This window comes from Heteronotia binoei, chromosome 8 (assembly GCF_032191835.1).
Source record: "Heteronotia binoei isolate CCM8104 ecotype False Entrance Well chromosome 8, APGP_CSIRO_Hbin_v1, whole genome shotgun sequence".
NCBI lineage: Eukaryota > Metazoa > Chordata > Lepidosauria > Squamata > Gekkonidae > Heteronotia > Heteronotia binoei.
Genome location: NC_083230.1, coordinates 89,950,729 through 89,975,858, shown reverse-complemented (window position 1 = coordinate 89,975,858; position 25,130 = coordinate 89,950,729). Strand labels below are relative to the sequence as shown.

The following is a 25,130-nucleotide window of genomic DNA, read 5'->3' as shown; positions in this document are numbered from 1 at the left end:
TTTGAATAAGTAGTTCAGCACTGCCTTCAATGCCTTTTTCCCCCTGGAAATGGCCATGGGTTGGTAGTATGTTTGGGGAGTCTGTGCCTCACAGGTGCATATGGGCTTGATTCAGATCATGACCATAATATGTGGGGAGGTGGGATTAAGCTCTCTGTGTGCCATTTTTCTGACCTCTGTTTACTGCTTTGAGGACTGCAAGTATACTGGCAGCAGGGCAGATGTAGGTTTCCAGAGTGGGGCATATAGTGCTCCCTGTGGTTGTTAAAGTTCAGGAAAATGGCACAAGGATGGCTTAAGTCCCTTCTCCCTGATTCAAATTATGCCTACTCATAACAGGGAGGCATAGATTCCAACACAACCCAGAGACATACCAGGGGGAAATGTACTGTATGGTTAGACCCGTTAAGATTTGCATGTTTTGCACCCTTGTTCCTGCACGTTGTTCTACCCTCAATTTTCAAATCCAATTGCATTTACAATGTGCAGTTCATCTCATATTGTTTGTTTCTTTCTGATTTCCCAGTGTCTTTTCTCTCTTTGCTGTTCCATTGAATAGAATGAACTGCCCCATACCTTTTCTTTTCTCCAATCTCCTAATGTCCAAAGTATGCATGAAGCAGCCAGATACTGTGATTTTCAGTACTTTGATAGGATACACCCCATTTCTCTATAACCCCATCATGTTTAGAAAGAAAACTACTGTGTAGTTATACTAGTGATGCTACACCTAAGGTATTTGCACATTGCATCCACTGTTGTAGCCTGTTAGCTGACTTGGATGACAAGAGAAGGACCCAGTATATCCTAGAGCAGTTATTTGAGATACTCCATAAGATGCTGAAAGTTACAATATTCATGAAAAATGTAAAGTTTATATTTCCAAAATCTGGTGTGCATATTTTGTTACTCTTTCTGAGTGACTCTTCTAATCTGCTAGCTGTACCTTTCATTTTGTATTTTGTCTGTTTTAGAATGAAGTTATTAGTCAGCAATTGGCTGTCATATTCACTCATTGCTATGGACCCTACCCTATTCCAAAGCTTGTTGAAATCAAACGCAAGCAGACCTCTCGCTTAGGTAAGTGTGCAATGAGTGGTGGGCTTTGTGTAACATCATCTGCTGGGTTGGGTTCTTGTGCAACATCCATGCTATTGGGGCTGGGCAGCTGGGAGAAACCAAGTTGAATAAAAATGACAGTAACAACAACGTATGCACAATCATTGAAATTTCTTAGACTCCAAGTTTAGAAAGGAGTCTCCAATCTCATCTGAAGTTTGCTTTATCTTTTAGAATTCCAACACTTCAAGTGCTAATCATGCTGCGAGAGAGAGAGAGGACAGACAAAAGAGTGCATCCTTTCTGTCTTTGCCCCTTCAGCTCACCATGCATAGCCTCTTCATTATGCCTCCATGCATCAAGTATAAATGATGAGATCACATAAGAAAGGCGTATCTGGTAGTTGCTCTGCAGTTCTGGAGCCTGTGCTCCTTTGGGAGCCAATGGAATTTATGGCAGAAAAACATGTCATCTCATCTAAATTTTACCATCCAGGTTTAGAATTTTCCACAACAATCAAAAGTTTTGAAATGAATAATAGTTGAAGTTTGAGGGATGCAGATTGCTAAATTTGCAGTTTGTTTACAGGATGTGTTTTGACAGGAACTGGCTACATTAATGCCAGTCAACCTTGAAATTCTAATGATGTCATTTGCATTCAGAACTGAAATATATGTGCCTTGGTTTTGAACAAGCAGAGTTACACCAGTATCTCAAACCCAGTGTCTAAGTCCAGCGACTTAGAAGGGTGCAGATCTGTTTAACATATTGTTAGTGTGCAGAAAGCTGAGTGGACTTTGTAACAGTTCCTCCAAGAAGTTCAGAGCAGCATACACAGGTCCCTGAAAACATCTAGCCGGCAGTCAAAGACAATGGCAAAAGCTAACAGTGTTGGAAGTTATTGAAAAGGAGCTGAAAACAATATGGCAAATATATGGCTTGGTCACACTTGGAATACTGAAGCGCCTTCCATATTAGAAATGGCTAAATTATTTTATACGGCTAGAGCTTTTTTTGCAAAACAGCTAAAATAAGACACCATAAAGGTCTATGGAATTATAATGGTATGGAATGAAGGGCGGGGAGAGGTGGAGAGAGAGGAATGTATCCCCCAACAAATTGATTGGCAGTAAATAATAATTTGGGAAATAATATTTTGGAAGGAGTCACAGCTCAGTGGTTGAACACACATTTTGGGCTGCATAAAGTCCTAAATTCAGTCCTTGATTTCTCCAATTAAAGGATAGGAGAAATTGAAAAGACCTTTTCTGAGACCCTGCTGTGCTACTGCGTGTTGGAGCAGAAACTGCTGGACTAGATGAAACAGTGGTTTGACTCATTATAAGGCAGCTTCATATATTCATGCGTGTCCAAACTACAGATAGTGGGTTAGTTATGGAATTCACTGTGAAGGGATAGTTGGCCACTACCTTGGGAAAAAGCTTGACAGGTTAATGGATGATAGCAATAAAAATGGTTATTACCCATGGTCAGCTAAGCCAAACCTCCAAGTTGAGCAGCAACATGCCTTTGAATACAGTAGCAGAGAGCAGTTGCCTTCATGTTCTGCTTCGGCAGCTTCATCTTGGAAGCATCTGCCTGACCACTGCTGCAAAAAGGATGCTGGTCTAATTAGACTCTTGGTCTGAAACAGAAGGGCTGGATGTAAATCTGTATATGTGGTAAGAGAACATTAGTTGTACCAACTGTAGGTTTTCCTGCGCTACCAAAACTATGTTCCTTATCTGGGCTTTCTTTGGAGCTTGTCAGGGAGCTCCTGATGCTGTAAAGCTCAGCAACGGGGTGCCTGACCCATAGCCTGAATGGGAGGCCAGTAGGAGCTTTATGGAAATTCTCTGAGATATCCATAATCAGGCCTTGAATTCAGCAGGAGCTCACAGGAGCACAGCTCCTGAACTTTTCTGACGGTTCTCCCTCCTCCTCCCCACCTTGACCATTGAATAGTAGGTACAGCTGCATAACAATCCCTGGATGAGCTCCACCACCTATTTTTCTACAAAACAACCTTTGCTAATAATGTTAGTGGAACTTCCACATACATGTTCTTGTGATCTTGGAATCAAGTAGAAAATGCCCCCTTTCTCAAATTGTATACCAGTTATCTGTGATGGTTCTGAGGAAGGGGAGTTGCTGGAACGTTAAGGAGAAGATGGACCCATATTTTGTTCCTGCAGCTGCTGCAGAAACATTGTCCTTGAAAATTAGGATATTAGAGCTGTCTCTTTTCAGTTTTTATCACTTTGTATTTGTGGACCTAAAACTACCTGGGAAGCATAAAAACAAAACCTTTTAACTATCAAGAGTTAACAGAAAATGTTAGTTTGCATTTTTCACCCTCTGTTCTCATTACAATCAATGGATTGGCTACAGATGAGGTCCCTTGTTTTCTATTTTGAATCTTTTTCTCAATTAATGTGCTAATGTAGGCATAAGTGGGCCAGGATTCTATTTATCTTGGATGTTACATCACATTTTAAGCTCCTTTCTTCTGCTATAGTAATGGGGAAAGAAATAGTTGAAAGAGGAATGTGAATGCTGGGGACAGTCTTACTTAAAGAGAAGAATAGCTAGCTTTGGAAGAACAGGGCAAGAACTTTTCTTCAAAATTCATCTCTTTGTCCAGAAATGCTACACAGGAAGGATGCCCATTCTCTTTAAAAAAGATAATAATGTATTTCAAAGGTTTTGAGTATACTTTGTATAAATTCTATTAGAATATGTAACAGAATATATTCCATTTTAGACGCTTCTCCAAAATAACTTGAAAGGTGTATGCTGCTAAGAAACATGTCTTCTTAAACTGTTGCCTTTTACCACTGGTAGAGGATCAAGCATGCCAGTTATTTAACTTGCTTTCAACTGAAATTTCTTCCTGTTTATTGTCTTTTTTTTAAATTCCAGATCCCCATTTTCTTAACAATAAGGAAATGTCAGATGTTACATTCCTTGTAGAAGGAAGACCTTTTTATGCACACAGGGTATTACTATTTACCGCATCCCCAAGGTAAATATATAACTAACATGACCAAACTAATGCAAGTATTGAGGGAAATATATAGTTGGGAATTATTAAAGCTTACATAAGAGGACCTTGCTGTGGAAGGCTATTTCACCACATCAAGTGTTTTTAGAAGGTGGATACTATGGGACTGGGCAAGTTTGGGACAGAGCAAATGACATGGGTTCAAAAAATCTGATAGAAGTGAACATAAGGGAAAGAAAAAAAACAATAAAATATCTGTTGTTATTTTTACCACATTCATTTTGAATGTAAAGAAATAAAAGTAAAAATTATACTTATTTTCTGTACTGAAGTTGAGGGTACCAAAGTCATAATTTGCTAAGGGTGCCAAAAATCCTTGAGCCAACCCTGTCCGTGAAGAGTGGGGTATAAATCCAATCTCCTCCTCTTCATACAGTGTTGTCAGGAAACAGATGGGGTGTACCACTGAGAATGTAGAGGGAGAAACTAGAAATCAGACTGCTGTTGGTGGCATATAAACATGTATTTTAACTACTTTGTTCAAGCCTAAGAGATCTCTCTTAGAAAAACAAGGTGTTCCTCTGGGGATTCTGAGCCCATCAATCAAGGTCTTTTCATTAGCTTATTCTCCTTTAAATATAGTGACTGACTAGAAGGAACAAGGCCTTTTCTGGAGTGGTGCCCTCCTTTCAGAACTCCATGACTGTGGAGGCCTTCCTGACCCACTCACCATTTTCCAGTGGTGTGTCTAAGACCTTCCTGTTTGTCAGGACCTTGGTTAATTGATGCTGTTATTCTCTCGGCAGTTTTGACTGCCATGTTGGTTGTAGATGGGTTTCTTTCTTTGTTTTTAAGTTGATTATGGCAGTTTTCTTTTTGCTGCATTCTTAATTTAAGAAAAATTGGACAGCTTCATTAAAACATTTTAGTCTTTGGGCAGCAAAGGCATTTAATGCTTAATTTGCCCAAAATCATTTTAGGGTTTTCAGCCTGCCAATATATTTTTATGTAGGTAAAGCTGTAAAAGATTTAAAAAGTGCAAGCTACTGGGATTTTCCTAGCAAAACATCTAGGTCTTGTGGTTTCTTAGAGTTACCATCTCACTCAGGTTCCTTATTGGCTATAAAAAAAATTCTTAGCCTTCTGCTGTGACTTTAACAGAGGTTTCATATGCAGGAATCAGCAAGCAAAACTTTTCTAAACATTATCACCTGCCAACTGTTTCAAATCAAACTACCATTAATGGGCTAGCTTCAGTGGTTATTTCCAAAACTGGCATTCTGCTTTTTCTTTTGCATATTTGTATTTGCATTGTAAAACATCTTGCAGTACTACTGGTACATAACCTGTTTGCCCCCAGCTTCTGGATTTGTTTGCTGTCAGTTATTTTCGCAGTCTACCTTGCTATATCATCATAACAAAAAAAATTGTCTTTGCCTGGTTTTGCCTAGGTTTAAAGCCCTGTTGTCCAGCAAACCAGTATCCGACAGCACTTGTATTGAAATCAGCTATGTGAAGTATCCCATTTTCCAGGTAAGAGCTGAATGGCTGAGGTTTTTTCCCTATTTTGGAATAAACAGATGGTTTAAAAAACCAATCAGCAAAACTTGCACTCCATTTAAATATGAGCACTTTAGTAAGGTGCGACTTGAAACTAAATCACATATGAATACTATTTATCTATTTTATAGTCTACTACCATATCAGCAGAGCATGAAATAGCTAAATACCATTCATGAGTAATCCATGTGAGAGTGCGACTTTGTGTATGATTGGTACAGAGCTAAAGAAACTGGAATTGTACACCAGGATCCCTCCAAATCTGCAAAGAACAACTGCATTCTGCAATCCATAAACTATGGACACTAAGCCACTTGTAGAAGCCAAAAGCTACCCAGGCCCCTAAAGTATCACAAGAAAACTGCTTTGAACTGCAACTGGCTTCTGCAATTTTCTCAGACTGGCTGATACTGTTTCAGGTCTGACTATAGTTTATGGGGTTTGTAAGGTTTTTCTCGAGACAGTGTCCCCAACCTCCTGAGGAAGCCTGTTCCGCAAAGTGGGAGCTGCACTGGAGAAGGTGCAAGCACTGGATGGTGGCAGGCAGGCTGCCAAGAGAGGGAACAACCAGTAGGTGGCAGCATGAGCATCACAGTTGGCTCACAGGGTCTTATGGGAAGAGATGGCTCTTTAGACTAGCAGGTCCTGGGCCATAAAAGGTTACAGGTCATAAACTGCACCTTGAATTGAAATAAGAAACAAATTGGCAGCCAGTGTAACTGTTCCCATCAGCTAGCCTCTGAAAATAGATGGGTTGCTGCATTCTGAACCAGCTGCAGTTTCTAGGTTGTCTTCAAGGGCAGCCCAACAGAGTGCATTACAGTAATCCAGCCAAGAGGTTACAGAACCAAGAATCAAAGTTTCCGGATTAGCTGAATCTAAGAAAAAGTTGTTGCACCAAATACAGCTAATGGAAGGCACTCTTGGGCACTATCTCAACCTGCTTTTCAAACAGCAGGGCTTGGTTCATGAGCATCCCCAAATTCGTAACCTGCTCTGCAGATGCTAACCACTCCATCCATTACAAGTGGAGCCAGTCCCTGTAAAACATCAGGCTTCCCAACCAGCACCACCTCTGTTATGTCTGGATTTCAGCTTCAGCTTGTTCTGCCCTAGCCACCAGACCAGAGCTTCAAGGCACTAGTGCAGTTCTTGCCTCTCTTCCAATCTGAAATGCTGTCTCTGTGCAATAACTTCTAAAGAGAAAATTGACCCGATAATCGGCACATGGGCACCTATAAGATGGGTGGAGAGAGGAAACTGCAATTGCCATGTGGTACTCCATCCACTTCTTTGTTCTGTTTTCAGCTTATTATGCAGTATCTCTATTATGGAGGTGCAGAGTCGCTTCTCATTAAAAACAATGAAATAATGGAGGTAAGTGGCAGTTTTTAAAAATCAACAAGTGATTAGCTATGTTTACAGATTTAAAAAGGAGTACTTAGATCAATAGTGAATTTCTGCAGGTTGTTTTTATTATTTCTTCTCTTGCAGTGTCAAGTAACAAATGGTTGTAACCTCTCATTACATTAAAAAAACTCCAAATAACTTCCAGAATATCTAGTAAACATGTAAAAGTAATAGTAGAGGAGTTAAACAAGGAATAGTCCATTCACACTGCTCAAAGAAGGAACTATAGGCAAAGTCCTTAGTCATTCTCTGACATGGCTTTGAGTACTTTGGCTGATTTAAAATAATGGAGACATGAAGGTGGTATAAGAAAGCTGTCACTGCCTACAGATACACTGTTTCATTTTTCTGACCTATGGTGGTTTCTGGAAAAAGGGTTTTGCAGGTTTCTGAAGTATTACAAAAACCACCTTAATCCCTTTGCCAGATACCATAGGAAAATGGAAAGAAAGGAACATGTGGACTATGCGGTTTGCTGCTTCCTTTATCATATGCACTTTTAAAATCCACAATGTTTTCCTAGTTGTACTTTTGGCTTGCCATTTATTGACAATAGGTTCTTCTGGTCTGACCTCATCCTGCCATTTCTTTATAACACAGAAAATGAGTAAGGGGAATTATCTTATTAACGGAGCTTAAGGATTTACTGTAATTCATTTGAGCTCTGTTCTAAGATGGTATATGCAGTGCACAAAAAGATGAGGAATGGAGTGGAGGAGAGAAAGAAACTGAAAGCAGATGTTAACAATCCATTACCCTTCCACCTCCTACTAAGACCCTGCAATAATAGGTTTTCCCCCCTTATTTTCAGCTTCTGTCTGCTGCTAAATTTTTCCAGCTTGAAGCATTGCAACGACACTGTGAGATCATCTGTGCAAAAAGTATCAACACAGAAAATTGTGTGGATATTTATAATCATGCCAAGGTAAAATGTAACTACTGATATGAGTGTATGTGTACCAGGGAGTGCAGATATTATAGTTAAGGGACACTTTGCTAAGGAATCGAATCACTTTACCATATTACCATTATTCAGTTTGCACTTTACATGTAATATCATGCATGCGACCTCTGTTTTCGAGACCAATCAATTCATTCAGTGGCCTTAATAAAAACAAAGAATTGGAAGCATCTTTCCAAGAGTTGATGTAACTTAAAGGCTAAAAGTTAGCCAGGAGATGACATCAATGAAAAATCTCACCTTCGTTCTGAACTGAGAAGATGGCCTTAAGAAATCTAGAGTTCTTTTCAACCTCCGCTACAGACCTTGCTCTTCTTCCTCACTAAACTGTAATATGGTGATGGGGTTTTTGTACTTTTGCTGTCAGCAAAATTTTTGTTTTCTAGAAATAAAATAAAAAATGTTTTATTTTGCAACTGCTGTAGCATGATCTTTCTGATGACCTCTGCAGCCATGAGCCAGTAGCTACAATGAGCTGGTATAAGAGTTAGAAGCATCATTCATGCTCACTACTAGTATGTGACAGCCACTATCATTTTCTGATGCCAGTAAAGCAAGCATTCTGCTACAGGAACCATGTGGATCGGGCCAGTGCAGTAAAACCTTCCCTGACGTCATAGTTCTCCTCCCTAGCATGGAAGACTTCCAGGGAAGCATCTACCACTCTGAGAAAACTAGATCACAGTATGTGCTTGCAACAAAGTCACGGAGTCTGGCTTTTAAAAACATATAGATCAGGGGTGGCCAACGGTAGCTCTCCAGATGTTTTTTACCTACAACTCCCATCAGCCCCAGCCATTGGCCATCCTGGCTGGGGCTGATGGGAGTTGTAGGCAAAAAACATCTGGAGAGTTACCGTTGGCCACCCCTGATCTAGATTAAGCCTTTGTTACATAGACTCCCATCTTTTACAGATTGTCTTCCTATAGCCACCTGATTTGTGTGCATCCAAATTCTTCCTTGAATGATCTCCTTCAGTCATTTTAAAATCTCTTCCTCTAAAGATAGCTTGCGAAGCTAAAACCATCCTTTTCACTAATCTTGGACAGGATCAAAAGAGGAAGGCCCTGTGGGATCCTGAACATTTTCGATTCAATAGAAGAATCCCATGCCAAGTCATAAACTGCTCACTTCCAAGTGAAGTTTGCCATGCGTCGGGATGTTGTTTCAAAACCACAAGCCTAAATCCCCTTGGGCATGCAGAACTATTTTTGAAGTTTGGAGGGGTGTGTGTTTGTGGATTCTAGCCCTTATCTGCGAATTATTTGATAAAGTTATTTCAATTTATCTCACTTCTTTACTCCTAATTTCTTCTTTTCAGTTTCTTGGAGTCACAGAACTAGCTTCCTATTCTGAAGGTTACTTTCTAAAAAATATGATGGTTCTAATTGAAAACGAAGCTTTCAAACAGCTGCTGTATGACAAGAATGGTGACTCCTCTGGCCAAAATGTACTGCAAGATTTACAGAGGACGTTGGCAGCACGGATCCAGTCGATTCATTTGTCATCTTCAAAGGGTTCCATTGTATAAAGTTCAGGAAGGGTCCGATGTTTGGGGAAAGACTCTGCAAGTGAAATTTTGCTGATGCAGTTTCTTAAGCGAATATACAACATTCTTTTTTCCTTCTGGAGTGGTTGTGGGCCAAAGGTGCTGTCATTTACTTGAATCTTTTCTTGGGCAAGAGGTTGTGGTACATGTGGCTCCTATGGGTTTTGGAACTGCAAGGATAATATTGCTGTTCTGTGAGTTACCAGTTGGATTCTGAAGACAGGAAGTGTTGTTGTGCAGCTAGCACCAACTGAAGCAGCCGGGCCATGCGTCCCCGGTAAACAACAGAAGCCCCTCATAACAAGATGGATGCCATGGAACAATTCTTTGACAAAACCAACATATCAGGTTGTTTTTGTTACACGGTGTCATAACTTTCTGTCAGAACAGTTGTGTCCCTGTCCCAGAATACAGTTGTATGATGCATTTAAGAAAAAACACACATAAGACCTGATAGCTGCTGTTTAGCAAGAGTCAAAGAACTGGTAAGACTGTTACAAATGAGAAAATATATTGGTAAATTTTTAGTGGTGGGAACTTTTTAAAATTGTTCATAAAAATGGGGTGGCCTTGTAGTTTAAAACAAACAAACATCTATTTCTTAAACTCCAAATTTTGTTTTCAGCAGAATTGTATTTGAGAATGTATGTAACATGTTATGTTTTCTTTTTTTGTTTTTAGGGGTTTTTTTTAATGGTAAAATGTACACTGTGTAAACATACCTGAAAAGGTTCTGCTCATAAGCTTTAACCTTAAAGTGGTATAATCTTGCCTAAACGGCTATGGTTACACCAAAGAGGTACATTACCAAGAACTCTTACAGTAGTTTGGGGTGGGGGGAAATCTGCATGCTAATTGTGGTTTAAGGTTTTAAAAAAGCAACAAAATTCAACATGCATTTGCATGGTAATGGTACCTGTGAAATGTTACGTTTGTGCTTCATTTTGCCAAGAAAAAATTGCAATGTTAGTTCTTTGTCAAACCAGATTTGTGAAAATACCATATTTCAGGGTTTTGTTTTCTGGATGTGCACAATTTCCACAGGGAAAAGTTTTTAAAAATCAGTGATTTCTAGTTATTATATGAGAGAGGTCATTGCTGGGTTGCTATTACAGAGAAATGTTGGTATTTTGCTACTGGGCAGAGGTTAAGATTAAGATGATTTATTTTAATTATATATTGAATATGTACTATAGACTGATTTCTTGCCGTAAATTGAGAATGTGTAGAGTATATGCTTATGGCGGTCTCTAACAGGCCTCAAGCTATTTAGCAACGTATTTTTAGCAAGACAAACATATTAAGTGCCATACTTATTCTTGACAATTTACATTTGATCCAACAGTTTCAGGTGGAGAATTGCAGTAAAGATTTATCAGAGGTGTTTCCATGCTACCTTTTCCTTGGCAAAATTGTGGTTTGCTGGCATCCTTGATGAAATAATGGCCATATCATAGTATTTAGAAAACAGCATAAAGTAAACCCTAGGTCTTTTATAAGGTGCTACTTCACAGTGATATATTTTTAAATGTTCAGAATATCAGTTTTTGTATTAGACAACAGAATAAGAAGTTGTTCTTTAGCTCCGTTCTGCAGATTCCCTACGTTGTTTTAACCCAAGTCCTGCAACAACACTGCAAATTGTTTAAAGTATCCCCAGTGTTACAGAGGCAATAGCATGGCAACTTAATAATGAAGTTTTGTTTTTCTTTTTGCACCTGATCATATCATCTAAGATTGTAGTATAGAATGTGACTGTGATGGCAACTTGCCTTTCTGTGAATGTTGCAGAGCTTAGAGGGGGAAAGAAGCTGACCAGTGTTATTGCTGTTTCCCCTGGTGCTTCCACTATATTTGCTGGGCTTCCTTGGATGCTGAAAACAGTGGTACCCAAATGAAAAAACACATCTGAGGGCCTTATGTCAGTTAATTACCAAGCTGCCAAATAGTAAAGTGTTGGTTGATGTTACAATGCTGCAAAAAAACCTGTGGTCATTTCACAAGTGACACCAAGAGTCTGAAATGTAATTATTTGTGGGACAGAAAGCAGGCCATCTTAAATTGAGTGCACATTTTGTTACTTGTAACTGTGCAAGTTTAAGAATCAAAAACCAGTTTCAATCAGCGCTTGTGAAAAGTGGCCCAAGGCCTGTGTAAGGACCTCCATGTTAGTAGGACTAGCCTGTGAGTACCAAGCTGAAAAATAAGTGTACACGATGTGGGTCCTATTAAAAGAGTTTGACTATTTGTTTAGAGGCTACGGTTCAGCAATAGGATTGTAAATGACAGCTCACATGAATGTGGATCCCTTCCATCAGCTTCATATTTTGATTTTGTGCAGCTCTCCAATTTTTTTCCATATTCCTCTATTGAGGACATAATAGGAACATGGCAAACAATGTTCCCTCTAAGCTGCAGTCTTATGAGCAAAAATTCTACTTTGTGAGCTACTGGCATTAAAGTTGTGAGCTACTGCATAAATTATTGTGCCCTGAAGTCATCCTTCCTGAGCTAAGACAAAAATGTGTGAGCTGGAGGCTAAAAAGCTGTGAGCTAGCTCATACTAACTCAGTTTAGAGGGAACACTGATGGCAAGATGTCTGATTTCCCTCAGATTGTTAGCTTTACAACTCATGCAACAAAGCTGAATGGGACCTAATCTGCCACTAGGTGTTTTGGAAAAATTAACATACACCCCCCCCCAACTCCCACGAATGAATTTCATACACAGAATTTTTAAAAATAAAGGATCTTGAGGGAAGATTATTCCTCAGAGGTGATGCATTTCAATATCTGATCTCCGGACAAGAGGACATCAACAGTTAGTAAGATACTATCATTCATCCTAAACAAAACACACTTAACAACAAAGTGTGCTTTTTCTTTAGATTGAATGACAGTGCCTTATTAACTGTGATCAAGAAATCTGTTTGTAGGCATACACAAAATAAGAGGAGCCAATAATCCAAGAACCAACTTTTAAATTTTTTACATTGATTAGTTATTGGGAATATTTTTAACCTATATAGTAGAGTTTGCCCAGTCTTATAAGTGTGATATTGCATGTAAACTCCCAAGAAGTATATTGCAAAAGGTAAAACATTTATTAAGGTAGATGTAGTTCACATTCAGGTTGCAGTCGAAAGGAGAGAAAGAATCCTAATCTCAAGAATACTGTTCCCTGTCATAAATGGCCAGCTGATCCAGTAGCACATATGTGCAACTAAGAGTACATTGCTTCTACAGGAGAGACCTGTAGATTATGAAGAACCATGAGAACACCAGTATAGAATAAAATGCACAGAGGGGTGTGTGTGTGTGGTGTGTGTGTCAGAGAGAAGCTCCCAGGTTAAGAACAAAGAAAGGCATCTCTCTGAGGAGATAACATATACATCTAGAGTGATATAGTGGTCCTTAGCGTCCAGGCATGCTCCCAACAATATGGATCCACTGTGGCCAGAGGTATAGGACACATACCAGTGCAGGCATTTGATGGTATGCAGAAGAGTCAAGCCTCCTCTGACTGCTCATCTCTGATTTCTGGACAAAGTCACTCTGGCTCCAAGATTGGAACTGTCTAGTTGTATACTGCCCAGGCTCTTTGCAAAATATTTTCTAGTGTTTGAGGGAAGTAGGTTGTGTTCTTTCCTCTTACCTGTGAGTTCCTGCCCTGGCTCTAGGAAGGTACCAAAGCTGCAGGTTTCTGGTCGGAGGGTTGCTAATTCCTCATGGTGCTTTCCTTAGCTTTTTATGTATCAACCAACTTTACCTGCACTTCTATCACCACGGGAGGGCTCAGCCCACCCCACCCCATGTCTCCATCATGGTATCCATTGGGCCTCACTGCAGATCCCCCAGGAAAATACAACCCTCATGCAAAAAGGTGCATGCTGTCACCTCTGTACAGGTGCAACAGATGAATGGGTGAGCAAGATAAACACTACCTGCTCAGACAACCCCATGTTTCCCTTCACCATTTACCTTGCCACAGGTCCTGACAAATCTACCTTGGATGTGAGGGATACCCTCTTCTGGAGCATGCCTGACAACATCAACAGGCCACCGAGATGCAAGACCCTCGGGTATCCCATGTCAGGTACGGCCTGCAACCTTACGGATTTCCCTGTGTATTTCTCAATGTCATTCTCACACAGATGAATTATTGTGGTATGGGGGAGGTCCTCAAGTGCTGGTGGAGAACTGGCAGCAGCTGGTCTCACAGCATGCCTCTTCTCCCAAGCTGCATGATCTGGGCCAGATAAGTCATGCCCAACTGTGAACCAAAACTTCCACTAGCAGCCCTACAACTTGCTTCTGTATGCCTTACTCTGCCACAGCTGGAAAGACAGACATGCTCTATAATGTTGGCAGTCATGCTCTATAATGTTGGCAGTCATGTTGTCAATCATGGTCCCTGACTTGTGGCACCCGGTGCCTATAGCTGACATACAGACTAAAGCAGTCTGACATAGTTGTGGAAAGCCTGCAGACTCTACTTGCCAACTGCCCTGTTCTTATGACTCACCACTTAAGGAAGCTGCCATAGAGGCTGCTCTGATGTGGAAATGAGTATATCCCAATGCGGGGGGACCCAGTTTAGATAATACTGTCCTAACAACAGCTCAGAATTGATGTCTGGTAAGTGGCTTTTTGTTTGCATGGGTAAATGAAGCCAGTTATTTCACCCCTTAAATGTAAGTGGTCTTGCAGCACTCCTGCTGGACAATTGACAGACTCTGAAGGAAGAAAGACATATAGTGTTGCCTACTCCCTTTGGTCAGTCTTCAAGATCCTCAACTTAACACCCATCCCTGCCTTCATAGGGATGAAGCCACACAGCCTAGGCTGAGTGATGATGCCTCAGTCCAGCAAGGAATTCACTGATGCACAGGCACTGAAGAAAGGAGGGCGTGTTGTGGTTTGGAAGAGCGTGAAGCTTGTTATGTGAAGCAAGTCAAAGGCAACAGAAATGCATGCTAGGACCTCTAGGGAGATGGGGGCTTGTTTGTCAACTGCTCCTGGGTCCACCCCTCCAGTATCATTTGGATCCCTAAAATCTCCCATGTTCTCAGCCCTCCTGTTAGCCTTGATATAGAAGGCTGCGGCCAACAAGCAACCACTGGTTGTGCTGCCATTAGCATGCAGCTGAACATAGTATTGTATGAGGTGATCAATGGGGAGGGGCCAGGCCTGTGCAAATGCTACAACTCCCTAAAAGGGTCCAGTTTTGTGTAGTGGCTAAGTGTGCAGACTCTTATCTGGGAGAACCCGGTTTGACTCCCCACTCCTCCACTTGCAGCTGCTGGAATGGCCTTGGTTCAGCCATAGCTCTCACAAAGCTGTCCGCCTACCTCACAGGGTGTCTGTTGTGGGGGAGAAAGGTAAAAGAGATTGTAAGCCACTCTGACATTTGGACTGGAGGGAAGGGTATAAATCCAATATCTTCTTAAAACTCTCACTCGTCAAAAGCCTTGTCTGGTACACAGGGCTAAGGAACCCTTGATGGCTCAGCAACCCTCCAGGGCTCCACAGTATCACAAGCAGGCCTTGAATTCAGCAGGAGCTCACAGGAGCACAGCTCCTGAACCTTTCTGATGCCCCCCTCCTCCTCCACCTACCTTGTCCATTGAATAGTAGGTGCAGCTACATAACAATCCCTGGATTAGGAGAGCTGGCAGCCAGACACCAGGAGCTTTGCCACACTCCCAGCAGCCCTCATTAACCCCTGGAGAAGCCTGCGCCACCTGCTTTTTGACTGTGGGGGGCAGGCAAGGAGAGCCTCGGGTGAGCGAGGCCTTGGGCTGGCTGGATCTCCAGCCAGCCCAAGCAGGCCTTCCTTGCCCAGGGCTCTCCTTCCTTGCGTCGGGTTGCTTTTGGCTGGGGGGGGGCAGCATATGCTAAAGAATTATGCTAATGAGCTCCACCACCCATTTTTCTACAACACTACCCCTGATCACAGGCATCTCTGCAAAAGGAGCTAGGAACCAGAAATGCTCCATCAGTAAACATGATGGAGTATCAGCCCTGTCTGTTGCCCTGTCCCTGGCCACAATGTGATAGGCAGCAAAAAGAATATCAAAATGTAAACACTGCAGAACAAATGTCCTAACTGACATCATTCTAACTGTCCTCAATGATATGCACCACAGGTCTGTTGACACACAAGAATGATCTAAGTCCTCCAGCCGGATGTGAACTATCACAACTGCAGGAAAGAACCCCAGAAAGGCTGAAACCCCCACAAGCACTGCATGTTCCCATTCAGTGGGGCATCCCTGTGCATACCATGTGCTCCTGAAAGAGATCTGAAGCTGCAGACCATTGCATTGGATTGGAATTATAGCTCTACTTTCCAAATGACACCCTGTTGTAGCTCCTAGGAAACAGGCCACATTTTTAAAGTCTTCACTCAAGAAGACTTCACTTAAAGTCTTCACCCTATTTTTGTGGTAAGGGGTTTTTATGCCTGCCATAGTCTCACAGACATATAAAGACCCACCCAAGAGCAATGATTCTGCATGCAAAGTTCAAATGCCCAACCAGAGATCAGAGGTCCCACAATGTAGCCTTCCTTGCCCTGACTGCACTTGAGACCAGGTCCCTTAGGGTCTAATTTGTCATCTGGGAGCCACAAAAACTGTTCCACTGTGTCCTGCCAGATGGTTTTCCCATCTTGTCCTCAGCCAGTGGCATTCCCAGCTCTTGACACACTGCATGGGATTCCTACTTGAGTTGTTTGCACTGCTGTGTGATCTATTGGACCCACAAACATGTAGTCATCCAAAAAGCAAGATGTGGTTGCACTACTGTGATGGGACTTCCAACATTGTGCTGAACTTCTTGAACACTGTAACACCTTGGCAAAGCTCTACCAATGTACAATTTGCCCTAAAAGTCCCTAAAAGGTAGAAGTCATAAGGCTCACTTTATATCACTCTTGGCCAGGAGTACCCCTTTTCCACAATCACACACCCATACATACAACACTATTGAATGGGGAGTATTGAACTGAACCATATTCCTGGGGAACTGTGTTGTTGACTGACCTGGGGATTTTTTTGAGAACTATCCCACTGGGAGGGAGTCAAATCCAACAGCTACTCTTCCCTCCCATGTCCTCACCAATCTTACACTGCAGTCCATCCTCCATGCCAATGACTGATTTTAAATTCCTGAGTCCATAGTACTGTGCCTAGATCCTCTGGATCTGTAGAAAGTCCTTGGAGAACTTCTCTGTGTGGCCCTAGGTGTTCTGGAGCTAGCCACTCTAGAGCCTCCATTTCTTGCTGAAGAATTCTGTGGGCAACTTTTAAGATATGCTAGATGGATGTTGTGCTCCTGTTGGTCTTCAACCTGTGCAATAAGCCATGCAGCTCCTGTTGACTATAATCCCATTCTTACTATGCCATCTTTTTATCCAGAGACATCCATGTTAGCTGCTCTTCTATCTTCTTGAGGACTTTGCCACTAGTTTTGTGCCGAGGATCTCATCCTTTGCAGCCACTGCCCCTTCTTTTGTAGCAGGATCACAATCACCTTCCAGGATAGCCTTTGTCCTGACCAGCTGATTCACCCAGTCCATCTCTTGTGGCAGGACCATGGTCCTTACTTGCAACTACTCACACATTGTTGATTTGTTTTCTCAGAGTCAGAGAATGCAAACACTGTTTCAGTTCTTGGTGTGGGTAGCTCATTTGTAGCATCAAATTATTATCTTGGCATGAAGGTTGCTGGAAGTGTCACCTTCCAAGGCATCACCCTGAGAGAACCCTTTTGAGTAGAACAGGTTAAAGTTGTCAAATTGTAGTCCTGGCCAAATTCCAGTTGAAGTAGTTGCACATCTTCAGCAAAATCCCACAGAGAATGTATTCATTAAACTACTTTATAGTGCTGTGGGACATTAAACCCTTATTGTGGCTGTATTCCAAATGGGATTTTCAGCTCAAACTTTTTTTTTTAAACTGACAGTGAAGTGCTGTGATCTTCCACACAGAGCTCTATAAGAAAAGGTATTCTATTTATGTCATTCTGTTGAGCCACAGGGTATTCCTTTATAGATCTTACTGTGCTTTGATGGAGCTGTTTCATGGAAATGTATGGAATACTCTGTGAGGTTCTGCTACTTGCTTTCTTTTGGGTTCTATGGAATCTTTTCCCTAGAAGTCCAAGGACCTCTGTGATGATGTTGCCTTTAGAAATATGTTGACTCATTCTCTTGTGACTATATGGAAAGTTCTGCAAAGCAATGACAAACCAGAGGAAATGTAGTTCTCTTCTAGAACCCTTCTGGATTTTTCTTTGATCCAAGAAATTTCTCAGTATGGGTTGGATCCAGACTAAATTTTCCACTAACGAAAATCACTTTTTAGCAACAGAACAGAATTTCTCTGCCTCTCCCTACCAAAGCACATGAATCTCCCCCAGAGTGCTGCTTCTGGGGAACAGAGGCCCTCAGGAATGGCATAAGGAGCAAATCAGCAGCTGTGCAGCAAAAAGGGGGAGTCAGCAAAAATTACACCTTCTGTTAGCAGAAAATTGAATCTGGGTGTGATTTTAAAGATTTCTGTCTAGCACCCCTAACATTATGTTATACTGTTCTGATTCCTCTCACTGTGTATATGCATGCTTATAGATTAATTGGGGAAACCATGATCTTTGCAGCAAAATTATAATTCAGGTTTATTTGCTCAACAGCATAACCTGAAATTTCAAAGTCTCAAATGAGCCAGAGAAGATGTGATTTTTCCCCCATTTCAGCCCGCATTCTAGTTCTGCCATTGCTGATAGCTGTGTAGAAGCAACAGTGATGTTCAGAACATTCTTCTTTTTGGAGCAACAAAAGTGCCAAACAGCTGTGCATCCCTGAATTTTCTGTGGTGACTTCCACTCTTCACAAAATAGCCCTGGATCAACCCATGAGTTGAGGGCAGTTGGGATCTACATTTTAGTGTGATGATTCATGAATCACTAAATGGTAATGCAATAGCTTAAGTGCATAGTTTCGTTGGCTAAGTCTCAAATCCAAGTCAGCTACCTCCCAGCATCCATTCTTGACTTTACTATGCTTACTGGAATACACACATTGATAAACTGGTGTAGTCCAGTGGATAGGTACATGTGAATCTAAAAGAGCTGGAATGAAAGTCTGCCTCTGCCATAGTGTTTCCTTGGCCACTAGCCACTATAGCTAAGCCTCCATTCCCTGAAACGGGAATAATAAGCTACCTCACAGGATGTTTATAGAGGCAAACACTAGCCAGCAATGTGCCTATTCGTTGCATAGCAAATCTTGGAATGGGGTGCCTAAAAGTTCAAATGTTTCCATGTCTGGTGCCTTGGGAACCCTATTTGGGTGGAAAGGTGGGATAGAAATGTTTTAAATAAGTAAAACATTATGGCACCAAAACAACCCAGCCTTGATTGCGTTAAACAGCCACAGCATATGCATACTTGATTCCACATAGGTCTTTCAAAATGACAAGGTTAGGGAAAGGGATTTGGGTATTATATTTACAGGTGCTCTTGCCACCGTTGGCCATCATACTAAATGGTAGTCCCATGTCTGGCATGCAGAGGTGGGCCATCTGTTTGCACAAAATATGCTACAGGTCAGATTTAAAGTATGAGACAGTGTCATGGCTATTGCACACTACTTTACATGGGTACTCCACACATGGTATACTTTCATCTCTAACCTAATGACATGAAGAGCAGAAAGCACATAGGAATTCTGTTAGCAACTGGAACAGAATCAGTGTTTAAGGTGGCTTTCTAGAACAGTAGTTCTTAAACTTTAGCAACCTGAAACCCCTCATTCTGATTCTGAAAAATGTCAAGCCCCACCCTTTTATTGGCACATGACACACATTAGACAGTCCCTTTCAAAGTGTGTCTCCCATCAAGGTTACTGTCCTCAAAATAATCAAGAGAGACCCCCATATCAGCTGTACTTTAAAAACCACAAAGCCTGCTCGCAGAAACAGAAAAAGATTGGCACTACGTAAAACCTAAGTACTTCCAATAGTTCAACTGAAAACACCACCACTGGTTACAACTGTCCATAGATGCAAAGTGATATTTCTGTGTGTGTACTTGCTAAATCCTTTGCAGCAGAAAATTGGGTAAAAAAACAGCTCAGTTTTGTACCAAAAATTACTATGGTGAAGACATTGGGACTATGTTTCCTTGATGTCACTAAACCAGTTCAACCTCAGGCTGAAATATTGATTCCCAGCCTATTTGCCAGCTAGTGCTCTGAGGTGGTCTGGAAACTAGGGGACTGCAGGTGGTGGGAAGGCAACACTATAAGCTCCTGCCCTTCCAAAGGAGGGGGGACTGATACCATTCCTTTCCCCTGATGTAGAGAAAAGAGCAAGCGGGTAGTAGCACCTTAAAGACTAACACAACTTGTGGCAGGGCATGAGCGTTTGTGAGTCACTTCTCAGATATAGCTAGAATGTGAGTCTATCTGTCCTGTATATTGGAAAGTGGAGTGATTTCATTCAAATAACATTAGCAAGCAAACGACAATAGCAGGCATGATTGGATTAGGTGTGATATGCAGAAGGGTAGTAGGTGTGGAGAAATCCTGAGGTAGAGAGTTCCTGTCCCCATTTCTAGAAATCTTAGAGGGCACTATTATCATTTTGACCAGATGTGTGTGAGGAAGACTCACCACCTGTCCTTACAAGGGACTTCTAGTCAATCCCCTCCCCCTTCTGTACTTCAACATACTCTGGACTTCAGTTTGAAATATGCTGTGGTAGATGACCTGCCCAGGCCTAGCAGATCCTTACCAAGAGGAAGCACTGTGTACTCTCTCACTGTGTTCTCTCTCAAACTGAGAGGGAAGGAGGTTTCTCCCATCATTGCACTCCACCCCTCTCCTCTCCCTGTTTCTTTAAACCTGGGGAGCAAGAGTCAGTGTGTCCTCCTTGGACTGTTTGCCTTCTGAAGGGCCTGGCTATCCTGGAGCCAGCCCCTTTGGTGGCTCCAGCCCTCTGGAACTCCAATGGGAGCTGAACAACTCCTGTGGGAAAGTGCCCCCCCATCCCAGCTGTGACTCAGCCCCTTGTTTCCCCACCCCTTTCTCAAGGTTGCCTCTCAGTTGATCATCAGGCTGTTAAAGATTCAGACCCTATCAAGCAGTCAGAGCAACAAGTTTTGTCTTAAGGTGTCATATATGTTCCTGCTTTAGCAGGGACACTGAGGATGGGTCCCTGGGTCCCTTCAGAATCAGGGAGCTCAAGGATGGCTCACAACTGACAAGGTCCCTGACAACTGTTTTAGAAGGTCTGTTGCCTGTTGGAAGAAGAGAGTGTCTTTGAAAATATTCTGCTTAATTACACATTTCTGAACTGATCACAAGGGGGTACAGAAATGAACATCACTGACTACATAGCAACTTATGTCTCAAAGTAGCAACCCCATTGCCCCCCCCCACAAGCCCTTCAATTTATGCACAGAAATTACTCTGCAACAGCTTCAAATTCTACAGCTCCTGCTTTCTGCTGCCATTGTTCTCACCCTTCTAATTTGTGTGAACAGATCATATAACTGGATGAGCTGATCCGTTTTCACAAAATCACTGATAACATCCTCGAAATTAATACTTCTCAGTTGACTTGTTCTATGAAACTTTTCTAAACTTTCATTCCAAAAATTCAGCATGAACACAAACTTCAGTTCTTGCATCTTGTTTGCAATATTCTTTGCTTCCCTTCTAGTGTCACCTTTTTGCAACTGGTCATCTGATAAATCTTCCAAAGCTTCCAGAATCTTGAAGAAAGAGTTGATAATTGCTGCAGTTGCCACAGCATTTGCTTCCCATTTGGTGTCTAAAAGTGATTTTAACACTTTTTCATTTCCATTGCAATCTTTGAGAATTCTCCACCGAGCAGTTGAGGCTGAAAAGAATGTGTAGAGCAGTTATACAGTGGAAAAGAAATCTATTGCAACTGAAAAGAATGTGTAGAGCAGTTATACAGTGGAAAAGAAATCTATTGCAACTTGACAGCAATCCATAGCACTTCGTCCAACTATATTTATATTTAGTGAATGAGCTGCACAGGGTACATAAATGGCAAACTGATTTGCATCCAAAAGTTTTTGCTTCATGCTATTGTAACGTGTTGGCAGCATTGCCGTATGACTGCTCTCTGCATTTAGCAAAATCCAATTTTCAATCATCACATAAGTACTTCAACACCTGCTGTGCCATAGCTTCACCAGTGTGATTTTGTAATTCCAAAAATGTGATAAATTGTTCAACTGGCTGTCCATCTTGCAAGTATCTGAGCACCATGCTCAGTTGGTCAACATGCGAAAGATCAGGCATTGAGTCCACAAACAGACTGAAGTACCCAGAAACATTAATTTAGTCAATGATGATGGAGTGCACTTTCTTTGCCATTAACTCAATAAGTTCCTCCCATATCATTTTGGACAGGTACGAAGGGTTGCCTTTTCCAGCATTGCCATACCGTGATATGTGAACAGCCAAGAATGGGTCAAACCAACTTATCAATTCGAGTAGCCCCAAATAATTACCATTATTGAGAGACCCAATTTTTTCCACTTTTCCTTGGAATGCCCATCCTTGTTCAGCCAGTGTGCAAATGACTGCTACAACATGCCGAAGCACATTCTCCCAGTAATTGTACTCCTCTTCAATTTGTTTTTCCAGTGGCTGTGTCAAGCCTAAGCCTTGTTTCCAAGTTAAATATGTCAATGTGGAAACTCAGTGAGTTGTACTTTTTTCATAGTTGTCAATTACAGCAGTGTTTCTCCAGTCACTGAATCCCGCATTTCTAGCAAAATGTGTCGACCCTTTGGGCACAAATAGTTTGCAACCAAAACAGTAAACTGATCCTTTTGAAGTAGAGTACAACAGCCATTCTCTCTTGTAGTGTTCACCATTGGCTTTTATTCAAAAAAAAATCTTCTGTGAACAGTATCTCTTTGGCTTCCCACTGATGAAATTGCAACACGATTTGTCAAATGGCCCATTGTGGTGCTGACATTCACTGGGTCCACAAGCAACCCAATAAGTCACATCATCACCATAAAATTCATCCCATAACCCTGGGTCCTTAGCTTTGCTCATTTCATCCTTGGTCAGTTCTCTAAACTCCTTGTACAGCTCAAAAGCATTTACACATCTTGTCATGGAAGTAGGTCCAGGTTGTGGCACTTCATCATGTGCAACGTCATCATGAAAATTTGGCCTTGCATCAACACTGCCTGTTTCTGATGAAGGAGATAGATTTGATTCACTTCCTGTCTCTGAAGACTGACACTGGTTTTGATCTGGATCATCTTTCTCTGCAGTTTGTAAGAAGAAATCTGTCAGCTTTCCTATCTTGGCTACGACAGATTCTTTTGCTCATTCTCTTTTGCACATTTTCTCTTTTGCGCACCACTCAACTGAACACGCTTCATTTTTGATGTTTACATGGGGCTGAAATTAAAAAGGGGCAGAGAGGGTCATTGAAATGACTGTCATGACAACTGAATTTGGCTCCATCATTTTACTTTTAAACACATGCATTTGACTTTTAAACATAGCCTATGACACTACACCTCGCCAACAAAAAATAGAAGATAACCCTAGGGGTGCACCATGATCAATTTGCACTAGTTTTATCATTTTTTTTTTTACAAATCTTCATTCTTTTTTTTCTTTTCACCCTTTTCCCAACTTTGTGGTGCCCCCTTTGGCCCTGGTGACCTAAGCACGTGCTTAGTCTGCTTAATGGTTAATCTGCCCCTGGCCCTGTGGATTTGTGACTCACAGTCTCACTTGTGATCTCTGTCCTTTCCCCCATCCCCAATCTTTATACTCATGACAATGTTACATTTTGTAGAATATTTGCTTGTTTTGCTACTGGGAGGCAGCCTATCAGCCTTCCCAGATTACACCATTGACAGAGATCCTAAGAATGGATTGAATGGTGAGGGTTTATACTGAATGCATTCAAGTAAGATTGCCTCCTAGCGATAGTTGATTTAGCTGCAGATGATGAACATTCATTGGCTGTGATTTCCCAAAGTTTTATCTTTGCCGAAGTTTAATTTCCAATACTTAATATACAATTTAGAAATACACATCTAGATGAGACATTTAATCTGAGGGACAAAATACTAACTTTGGTTCTAATAACCTTAAAGATTTCCAGGGTGGGGTGGGGTGGGGTTCAATAAAACTGATAAGGCTTGCATTCCAACTAAATAAATTCAGTGTTAATGGTGTACCAGTTATTGAGCAGTAATGTCCATTACACATAACCACTGTTCCCTCTAAGCTGAGTTAGTGTGAGCTAGCTCACAATTTTTTCACACATTTCTGTCTTAGCTTAGGAAGAAGGACCCCAGAACACACAAATTTATGCAGAAGCTCACAACTTTAATGCCAGTAGCTCACAAAGTAGAATTTTTGCTCACAAGATTCTGCAGCTTAGAGGGAACATTGCACATAACATATAGAAACAGATATGAGTTATGCTTTAAATCTTTCAGATATTGTAACAGTTAACTAAACTAAGGAAATTAACCAATAAAGAAGGCTATCAATTTCTTCTGCTTCTTCCTAAAAAGCAAAAATGAGGGTAACCATACACCTTTGTAGGGAAGGGACTGTGGATCAGTTCCTTGCATCTCTAGGTAAAAGGAACTGGTAATAGCTGATCTCTGTTTGAGTTCCTGGAGAGCCATTGCCAGTCCATGAAGACAGTACTGACTTTGCTAGACCAAGGGTCTGAAAGTGTAAGGCAGCTTCATATGACTAATCTCAATATTATTTTGCCATGGTTTTCAAATGATATAATTTAAACATTTGTTCATATTGAATTGGTCTTTTTTGTTATGTGTCAAAGAAAAGGGTTTAATTCCAGCATAATATATTCTGCAGGCAGCCTGAAGCTAATCATAATGTTCAATTATGCGGTTGTATGCCAAATGTCTCAGGTCATTTTTTTTTTCTAGAACTATTTTTAGGAGCATTCCTTGCAGTCTTTTAAATCTGAGTCTCCCTCTTGCCCATTCTCTTTTAAACCTTCCCAACAAGATTAACATCCGTATTTCAACAGATGTAATTTTGCAGATCTTTTTTGCACAGTGTACTGAAATGCACAGCAACATTTGAGACAAACAAGTTATCACTGTAATTGTGTTACACCAAAAGGGGTTAATCCAATTTGCTCTTTAAGTATAAATTCACTTGCTCTTTTCCAGAAAGTAACATGCCAGCTCTATGTGATTTGGTTGATCCAAAGGCAAGAAGCTAGTAGCGTCAGAAGAGAATTTAATATGGATATATGGTCCTCATTAAAAGATTAATCCTGCGCTGTCATACCAGTCTTGGTATTATTGATTTTATTGGGGGGGGATATGGCTAATAATTGTACAAAATACATCTCTGGCACATATAACCTCTGAAATTCACAGGCCTAAGTGAATTATCAAGCAGAATTTAATCAAAAGGGTCAGATTTAAAGCTTATGGGTCTTAATGGAAAGGGGGGAGACTTCATATTGAGTATGATTCATATTAGTTCCACAACATGAGTATGACTCATGTTGCTTTCATAA

The 25,130-nt window shown here is 41.2% G+C and overlaps 2 protein-coding genes across 2 annotated transcripts in view; both read left to right on the top strand.

The window, feature by feature from the left end:
• ABTB3 (ankyrin repeat and BTB domain containing 3) overlaps positions 1-11,790 on the top strand; it is a 350,728-nt gene extending 338,938 nt beyond the window's left edge. Inside the window, exons 13-18 of the mRNA XM_060245557.1 lie at positions 975-1,080; positions 3,982-4,084; positions 5,515-5,596; positions 6,932-7,000; positions 7,845-7,958; positions 9,316-11,790. Coding sequence (XP_060101540.1) covers positions 975-1,080; positions 3,982-4,084; positions 5,515-5,596; positions 6,932-7,000; positions 7,845-7,958; positions 9,316-9,525 — 684 coding nt within the window. The 3' untranslated portion in view covers positions 9,526-11,790. The remainder of the gene's footprint in view (positions 1-974; positions 1,081-3,981; positions 4,085-5,514; positions 5,597-6,931; positions 7,001-7,844; positions 7,959-9,315) is intronic.
• The window catches only part of PWP1 (PWP1 homolog, endonuclein), a 477,381-nt gene that overhangs the window by 424,850 nt on the left and 27,401 nt on the right, over positions 1-25,130 (top strand). The gene's annotated exons all lie outside the window — the stretch shown is intronic.